The 9157-nt window shown below is 56.1% G+C and overlaps 1 protein-coding gene across 1 annotated transcript; it reads left to right on the forward strand.

Annotated features, from left to right (window-relative positions):
- Positions 1–2992: 2992 nt before the first annotated feature.
- LOC141730213 (E3 ubiquitin-protein ligase PHF7-like) lies at positions 2993–8787 on the forward strand. The gene is given in 12 exon segments (XM_074547643.1): positions 2993–3004; positions 6060–6158; positions 6221–6326; positions 6651–6742; positions 6828–6929; positions 7214–7338; positions 7415–7590; positions 7593–7773; positions 7988–8101; positions 8248–8366; positions 8523–8568; positions 8673–8787. Coding segments are annotated over 12 exon segments (1287 nt in total).
- Positions 8788–9157: the final 370 nt, after the last annotated feature.

Raw genomic sequence — 9157 nt, forward strand, 5'->3', positions numbered from 1 at the left:
AATGCCAAGGGACCCCAGGGCCGGGCCAGGCCAGGCCAGAGCAGTGCCCCCAGCCCTCCAGGAACAGATGGGCTCTGTCAAGCCCAGCCTGGGCACTGCCCCCAGGCCAGGGACAGGCAGGTGCTTTGCCCGAGGGCTGGGCCCAGAGCAGCAGAGTTGTCAAAGCCCCAGCTGGTTCTGGCCTGCGTGAGGCCTGAGCAGGGCCCGTGGGTGCCCTGGGCAGTGCAGGAGCAGCACAGGAGCAGTTGCCAGGGCCTGGGGAGGCACAGGGCTCAGCCTCGGCATGGTGACACAGCATGCAGGCTGCAGGGGACAGAGCCAATGGCACCGGGCACGAGCAGCTCTGCGGGGCTCTGAGCCTGCAGCAGCATCGGCCCCAAGGCTGCTCTGTCCCTGCCTGGCTGATGGGCAGGGCTGGAGGCCTTGCAGAGCAGGGGCCATTGTGGGCACGGCTGTCCCAAGAGCTGCCCCCTGGCCCAGCTGGGCCCCACTTGGGCAGGAAGGAGGCTCCCAGCCCCGGCATGGCCGAGCAGCTCCTGCCTCCCCCTGCCTCTGCTCTGATCCCCACGCTGCCTGCTGCCACAAGAGCCCCTGGGCCATGCTGTCAGAGAGCTGCTTTGCCCTCACCTGGCTCCCTGGCACCAGGGCCCTCCTGCTTGCTGCCAGACATGGCAGATGTCAGCAGAGAGTCCCTTTGCAGGAATGACGCAGTCTCCTCCAGGTGCTGATCCTCGCTTTCTGTGGGATAAACAAGAGCTTGGGGTGCTGCCACGGCAGGGCTTCGCTCAGCTGTAGGCACTACCAGCCCGGCTCTGCCTGGGACTCAGGCAGTGCCACGGTGAACAGCAGCTCTGGCACGGCAGCTCTGGAATGGCAGCCTTGGGCAGTAGCCAGCTCTGCGGGCTGGGACCCCGCAGCGGCCGCACGCTTCTCCCCAGAGCCCGAGCAGCAGATGCACGCTCCCAACACCGAGCCGGGAATGCGCCCAGGAACAGCGCGGGCTCGGCTCTGGGCACGAACCGCCCCGCCCCTCACACCCGCCCGCCCCTTCCCGCCCTCCGGCCCCACCACGTGCCGCCCGCCCTGTCATGGCGGCTCTCGCCCACAAGGCGGTGCCCTGAGCCCTGCAATGGCGCCGCCAACCTTCTGGCGCTCTGGAAGGCGCGGGCCTGCACCCGTTGCAAACTGGGCCCTACGTCCCATTTCCTGAAGAAAACATGTCCTGTCGGGCCTGCGCTGTACACACTTCCAAGCCTGATCAACAGGAAGAGACGTTTAACCTGGACCCACATAGCAGCCTGCATGCTCAAAGTGATGGCCAGGTGTTAGAAAAGCAAAGTACTTGTTGCTAGAATTGTCTTCCAAGACTCAAGGCTGGGAACGTTTCACTGATCTCAAACCCAGAGGAAAGTTGACAAAGCTTGGGAAGAAGGATGCCCACTGGGAGTGGACACAAACGATGCAGAATTTCACTTGTTCTAAAATTTTAAATGTTTAATAGTAATAAATTAGATATAAAAATTACAATAAAAATTAGAGAAAAAATAATTTGGACAATGAGAGGTAGGACAATGAAGGACAGTAAAGAAAGCAAAGAATTATAGATGTCTTCGTGCTCTGCTCTGCCTCAGAAGACACTTTGCTAACACAGGATTAACCCTTCAAAGTAATAGCCTGTTGCATATTCATATATCTCATACACGATGCCAAAATTGTTTTCAAACAATGGGTGTTTTCTTGTTCTTGTCAACCCCTCCTTCATCTTGTAAATCAATTGTCTTGCTCCCTCAAAGTCTGGTTCTTCCCGAGAAGGAGGCAATATTTCTTTTCTCAGAGTTTTGGTGTCTTGTTACTGTTATCTCTCCTTGAGCTATTTAGAAAATGTATCTGACAGCACAGAGTTTCTGTAGCCTAAAACTATATTCACCACACTACTTTAAAAGCCTAGGATAGCACTACAAAAAAGGATTAATACAACATAACTTTCCAACATAACACATATAGTATTAATTTTAATATTTGCGAAAAGCCAATCATATAATATGCATTTTTCACACCTTCTATGCTCCTTCTTCTTCTCAAAATATACTGTAAACCTGACTTATAAAAATTAGTTACAGCCATGCTCAGTGCCTTATTCTGAAAACTCACAACTGACTAACAGGTTTAGTGCATTACAGAGCAGGATTGAGGCCCTGGAACTGGAGGGACAGACAAGTGATGAAGTGGGCAAAAGTCCTTCTGCAATCGAGGGGCACCTAGGGCAAGTCAGGCAACACCATGCATGGTGACCTCCTCTGTTCCAAGGGAAGGCAGGCTCCTTGCAGGCCTTCCCAAAAGCATCTCAAGGGAAGGTTTCCATCTGCCCTGCCCTGTTTGCTTGACTTCAGCTGAATCTTTCTCTCTCTGAAAGACAGGAAGCTCACGTGTGTTAGGAGAATGCTGTGAGCATTGGCAGAGGTGAACGGTCAGGAATCCAGAGGCTTGTGCAACTCTCTTCCATAGAGAGTCGCTTGTTGTATATTTCCAACAAAGCAGAGCCTAAATGGCAAGTCAGCGTTTGGGGATGTGCAGCACTGAGACAATAAAGCTGTAACATGCCTTGTCTTGAGAGGGACAAGTAAGACAACAAATGTTCAAACAGCATATACTGAGAAGATGAAGAAGAAAACCTAATTTTTCTAAGGTTTTCTAATTTTTATTTTCTTCTCTGTACCTTTTGAAGACTGCCTATATCCTATTTTCATTGTTTTCTTTTTTCCTGTCTTGAGAATGAATTTTGCATTATGGATATTTTTAGTCAGGCATAAGAAAAGTTCCATATTGTTTAAAAATCATGAAAAGGTAAGTTTAGAGGAAACATCCATTGTCTTTGATAGTTGGATCAGACTCAATTTTAAATACCCTTGTATGTCCTGCTCATATGCAAAGATGCTAGATTGATCTTGGAAGGGCATTAAACCAAGAAACAAGTACTTCAAAACCTCGGGAGATGGCTGCCATGGTGAGTTCCCTGAGGGCTGACAGCCCCAGCCCCGCTCCATGGCTGGTGTCCCTGAGGTGTCACGGCCCCAGCCCTGCTCCATGGCTGCTTTCCCTGAGGTGTCACGGCCCCAGCCCCACTCCATGGCCAGTTTCCCTGAGGCGTTACAGCCCCAGCCCCGCTCCATGGTCGATTTCCCTCAGGTGTCACGTCCCCAGCCCCGCTCTATGGCCGGGTTTCCTGGTCACTTCAAGGTGCTGTTCCTCTCTCTCTGTGGAGAAAGTAGAGGCCCGGGAGCTTGCAGAGCAGACCCAGAGCCATGAGGGCTCTGCTCCCTGCTCAGCCCTGTGTGAGCTCTGCTCCTTTCCGCCTTCTCCTCCCGTTGTCAGGTCCCACTGACACTCGGCCTGAGCCCAGCATTCCCTTTTGGGGCCAAGGGAAATCTCTGCTCCTGCCTCTGGCACAGGGCGCTCTGCCAGCCGGTCAGGGAAGGAGACAGCCCCAGAGAGAGGCATGAGCAGTGGAGGAAAGCCAACATCACTGCAGTCTTGCAAAAGGGCACCAAGAAGGAGCCAGGAAACTGCAGGCCCATCAGCCTCAGCTCCATCCCCAGAAAGGAGACAGAACAGCTCCTCTTGGATGCCATCTCTAAACCTGTGGAATAACAGGAATGGAAACCATGCTTGACCAATCCATAGCCACCTGTGCTGCAGTGACTGGCTGGGCTTGTGAGGGGAGAGCAGTGGCTGTTGTCAGCTGGGACTTCAGCAAGGCTTTGTCCCTGCCTCCCATAACAGGCCCCTGAGTCAGCTCAGGGACAGTGGGGCAGAGAAGTGGACAGGGGAGCTCCAAACTCAGGTAGCTGTGAGCTCAGGGGGCTGTGCTGGGCCCAGCCTTGTTTGCCTTATTCCCCAGGGACCTGGCAGAAGGGACGGAGCGCTCCCTCAGCGTTTGCTGATGGGACAGAACTGGGCGCAGGGCCTGAGGCACCACAAGGCTCTGCTGCCCTTCAGTGAGACCTGGACAGGCTCGAGAGTTGAGCAGAGAGGAACCTATTGAAGTTGCACTGGGAAAAGCCTCTAGAAGAGCTTCAGGCTTTGTAATTACCAGGCAACAGAAGTGTTTTAGTAAAGTGGAGTCTATAACCTTGTCTTGTAATGTCCAGCGAGGGAAACCACTGCTTCTCTGTATGTTATACATTGTATGCTGCTTGTATGTACATCAAGAAAGTCTTTGAGAGAAACATGAAAGAATTCAGAAACTTCCCCTGATATTATTTTGGATTTTCATGATTTTCTGGAATGCAGGGTGAAGTGTAAGGATGCCAAAAGGAAAGTGAAAGCAAATCAATAAATCTTTAAAAACTCAGAAGCCTCTCCAGTTTGTTCCTTGAAGAAGTTGCCAAACAATTTCACTTTTGCCATCCTTTGAAAGATCTTTCAGGAAAAAGCATTGGCCAAAAGTGCTGCCCTGTGTTTCTGAAGAGCAACAAGCATTTTGTGTTGATGCAAGGTCTGTACCAGGGTTTGGGGTTTTGTGTGTGTATGCTTTGAATGTGAGTCTTTGCAGGACTATTAATAATTAGACCATGTACTGAAGAGAACATGTTACTGTGTCGTGCTGTCCAGTGCTGAAGAGGGTTGAGACAGAGCAGGTAGCTCTGTGTCTGTGTGTAACTTGCATGAGCAGCACGGGAGCAGTGCCCAGGGCCTGGAGAAGCAAACGGGTTTGCAGTGCTGAGGACAAGGTGTCCAGAGCTCGGGATTGTCCGGCCAAGCTCTTCTGGCTCCTTGTGCTTGGAGCCCTGGCCGGGAGCCCTGCAGAGCCCCGGGTGCAGCTTCCCAACTTCCCCCTCTGCCTCCTCCCTGCCTCCAGGGTAAAGGCACTCCCTGGCATTGCACTGGCTGTGCCTCCCTCCTAGAGCAGTGAAGGGATCGTTTCCCAGCCAAGGTGGCTCTCCCATGGAGACAGGAAAATGGACGAACTCCTGCTGCCCCAGCATCAGGCAGGTGCAGGGTGTCCCTGCCTGTCAGCCCCTGCCCTGCTTCCCAGAGATGCCAGTGATTGTTCTAGAAGTCATGGATCTGGATTTCCAGGAGCATGTTTGCAAAGACACGAAAGAGAAAAATTGACAAGAATTGTTTGTGCTTCTCTTCCTGAGTTTTTTCCAATGTATTTTCTAGTAGGAAAGCATGGACCAAATTGGCAAAGTTCATATAATGTAGGAAAAGCATCGTCCTGTATTTGACTTGAGTGGAGGACAGTTGCAAGCTCTCCTGTCAAATGTGCACAGAAAATTCTCAGTGCATTTCGTGTCTTTGCACTGAGTCAGTATAAAAGATGACGATTCTCAGGAGCCTAGTACTAATTTTTCCATTTATATGAAATGTGAAAGTTGTTAGTTCATAGGATGACAGATAACTGAGGTCTGGAAGCAGCTGTGGTGGTGTCCAGGTTTATCTCCTGTACCAATGCCCAATGCAGCAGCATCAAATAAGGTTCATCTTAGTTTTCTGCAGACAGGTCTTGAGGAAAACATCAGTTCACCTAGAGCACGGTTTGAATCCCTGCAGTGCAGCTGACTCCGCACCGGCTCTCTGGGCCACCGCCTGCCAGGGGCAGGAGCAGAGATTTCCCTTGGCCGGGGCTGGAGCCCTGGCGTGGCAGTGCCTGAACAGCACCTCCCTGCCTACAGTGCCTTCCTGGATGGCTGCCCCAGGGCCTGGCATTTGACCCTGCCCTTGCTGCAGGAGTCCCGGCCCTGCTTCCACCCTGAGCAAATGCTCGGACCCATCTCAGAAGCTCGGTGCCCGAGGGGGCCACCACAAGTGGTTGCCAGGGACCTGAGGCCATGGCTGCCCCGATTTTGGGTACACGGCTCTGATGTCAGAGTGGCCATTGTGACCTGTGCCACCAAGGCCACAAAAGGGGATGCTGGGCTCTGGCCGAGTGTCAGTGCGACCTGACAACGGGAAGAGAAGGTAGGGTGGGGACGTAGTTGCCCAGGGACCAGAGGGGCCCCACACCTCGGGGCTCTAGGCCTGTGCTGCAGCCTCACCTGCCTCTCCCTTCCCAGAATCAGCGGAGGAACAGCCAGGACACTGCGGTGTTCCTCAACGCGACGACGGGAGGAGAAAGTGGACAGGAGCAGGGCTCACGCAGGCCTGAGCAGGGAGTAGAGCCTCGTGGCTCTGGGTCTGTTCTGCAAACTCCCCCCCCCTCTTCTTTCTCCCATAGACAGTTCAGCACCTCGAAGTGACCACGTCCCTCGAGGACAGAGACGCAGGACAGACAGCCGCCATGTCTGACAGCAAGCAGGAGGGCCCTGGAGCCAAGGAGCCAGGTGAGGGCAAAGCAGCCCTGTGATAGCCTGGCCCAGGTGCTCTTGTAGCAGCAGGCAGCGTGGGGATCAGAGTAGAGGCAGGGGGAGGCAGGAGCTGCTCGGCCATGCCGGGGCTGGGAGCCTCCTTCCTGCCCAAGTGGGGCCCAGCTGGGCCAGGGGGCAGCTGCTGGGACAGCCGTGCCCACAATGGCCCCTGCTCTGCAAGGCCTCCAGCCCTGCCCATCAGCCAGGCAGGGACAGAGCAGCCTTGGGGCCGATGCTGCTGCAGGCTCAGAGCCCCGCAGAGCTGCTCATGCCCGGTGCCATTGGCTCTGTCCCCTGCAGCCTGCATGCTGTGTCGCCGTGCCGAGGCTGACCCGGACATGTGCGGTGACAAACTGCACAAGGGTGGGCTCTGTGCCCACATGTTCTGCATGGTGAGTGGCTCCGGGCGCTCCCTCCACCATTGCAATGGGCAGCTCCTGCCGCCCTCTCCTCATCAGCTCCTCCCCTTGCCTGCAGCTCTTCGCTACTCTACTCTTTCGGCAAGAGAACCGCCACAATGGACTCATGGGATTTCTCCCACGAGATCTCCAAATTGCGGTCTGGCGGGCAGCACAGAAGGTGAGAGCCTGACAAGAGCAGGGAGATTTGTGCCTGGCGAGGTTTGCCAGAGCTTAGCCCAGACAGCAGGAAAGAAAGGCCGGCCCGACAGCCGGGACAAAGTCTGGCTCCCAGCAGCTCTGGAACAGAGGCCCTGGCACAGGAGACTCCCTCCTCCAGCAGGCAGCTCTGTGGAGTGGGAGCCAGCAGTGGCCACGTCCTGTGCCCTGCCCAGAGCCCTGCGGCTGCCCGGGGAGGCCTCGAGGCTGCTGCTGCTGCTGATGCGGCTGCTTGGCTCTTTCCAGCGCTGCTGCGTCTGCGGCCAGAGCGGGGCAACCATCATGTGCTGCGTGCCAGACTGTGACAGATGGTTCCACCTGCCCTGTGCCAAGGAGGGCGGCTGTGTCAATGTATACGTTACTCCGTTCAGGTACCTCATCTCTCTTTATGGCCACCTCTGGGGAATGATCCAGCATGTCTCACTTTCCCCATCCATTTTCCTCCAGGTCCTTCTGCCCTGAGCACCGTCCAGAGCAGGAGGTAGAGGCGACTCCTGAGCCGGACACCGTTTGCCTCATCTGCCTGGAGCCTGTGGAGGACAGGACGACCTTCACAACCCTGGTGTGCCCAACGTGCCAAAGGGCCTGGTTCCACAGGGACTGCATCCAAGTAGGAGCCCTCCCCTCAGCACCGGGGCACAGCAGGTGCTCAGCAGCAGCAGCAGGGCCTCGCTCACCCTGCCTGTGTTTGCCCTGCAGGGACAGGCCTTGCGCGCTGGTGTTTTGTATTTCCAGTGCCCCCTGTGCAGAGACAGTGGGGAATTCCCTGTTGAAATGTTCATCTTGGGGATCCGAGTCCCCTTCAGGTTGGTGTCCTTCTGCCTGGCCCACCAGGCAGGAGGGTGCAAGTCCTGTGCTGTGCCAGGCCCTGCCCCAGGAGCCCTGGCCCTGCCCTGTGCCATGAGTCTGGGCTTCAGCTTCACGCCCAACTTGGAAAAGCGCTGGAGAAGGAGCTGGGACACCCTGGACCTCCGTGAGGGAGAGCAGCAGAAATTCATCATCTCTTCCTTTCTCCATCAGAGACCCAACATGGGAGGACAACGATGCCTTTGCAGATCTAGGAGTGAGGCACAGCCAATGCAACGCCAGGGATTGCCTTTACCCTGGAGGCAGGGAGGAGGCAGAGGAACAGGGGTAAGTTGGGAAGCTGCACCTGGGGCTCTGCAGGGAACCTGTATCTCGGCAAGGGCTGTAAGCGGGAAGAACCAGAAGCGCTTGGCCAGACAGCCACGTGCTGGTACACTTTGTTCTCAGTGCTATGCGCTTGTTTGCCTCCCCAGGCCCTGGCAATTGCTCCTGTGCTCCTCCTGTGCTGCTGAGGGCACCCACAGGCGCTGCTCTGGCCTGCGGAACAGCACACAGAGATGGGAGTGTGACAGCTGTGCTGGACTTGGAACATGTATGAGTCAAAGACCCCGGTGTCCCTGGACTGGGGGCAGTGCCCAGGCCGGGCTAGGCAGAGCGCAGCAACCACTGCTGGAGGGCTGGGGGCACTGCTCTGGCCTGGCCTGGCTGGGGCCTGGGCGATCTTTGACATTCCTGCTTGCCCTTACAGCCGCCAGGGAAGAGACAGAGCTCAATGGCCCCAGGCTGGCCAGACAGTCAGGACTACAATCTACTCATGGCTGGTCAGAATCTGAGGCCATCAGCCCCAGCTCCCACAGCCCTGTGCCGTTGGTGCTGGTTTCCCCGTCTCCATCTCCAGAGATGGGCAGCCACAGCAGGCCCCACCACGCAGCATGGCAGCAGGCGCTGCCATCTTCCTCACTGGACACCAGCAGCATCAGCAGATCAAGGGCAACACGCAGCACGTCCCCTGACACTGAGGACAGGGTCCATTCCAGACGTGCTGGGCCCGGCCGCAGGCGAAGCTGCTCTCGCCGGCAAAGTCGTGCCCAGAGTCCACCTGTCCGGTCCAGGAGTCGCCGTGACAGCAGCAGTGGGACAGGGCCAAGGGCTGAGAGGCCCAAGCAAAGGGGGACACCGTCACGGACATCCCCCAGACGCAGGTGCTCCCGCCAGCAAGGCTGGGCCCAGAGTCCACCTGTCCGCTCCAGGAGTTGCCATGACAGGAACAGAGGGACAGGGCCAAGGACTGAGAGGCCCAGGCGAAGGGACACATGGCCAGGGCCATCCCCCAGACGCAGGCGCTCCCACCAGCAAGGCTGAGCCCAGAGTCCACCTGTCCGC

The sequence above is a fragment of the Zonotrichia albicollis genome, chromosome 9 (genome assembly GCF_047830755.1).
Source record: "Zonotrichia albicollis isolate bZonAlb1 chromosome 9, bZonAlb1.hap1, whole genome shotgun sequence".
NCBI classification, from domain to species: Eukaryota; Metazoa; Chordata; class Aves; order Passeriformes; family Passerellidae; genus Zonotrichia; species Zonotrichia albicollis.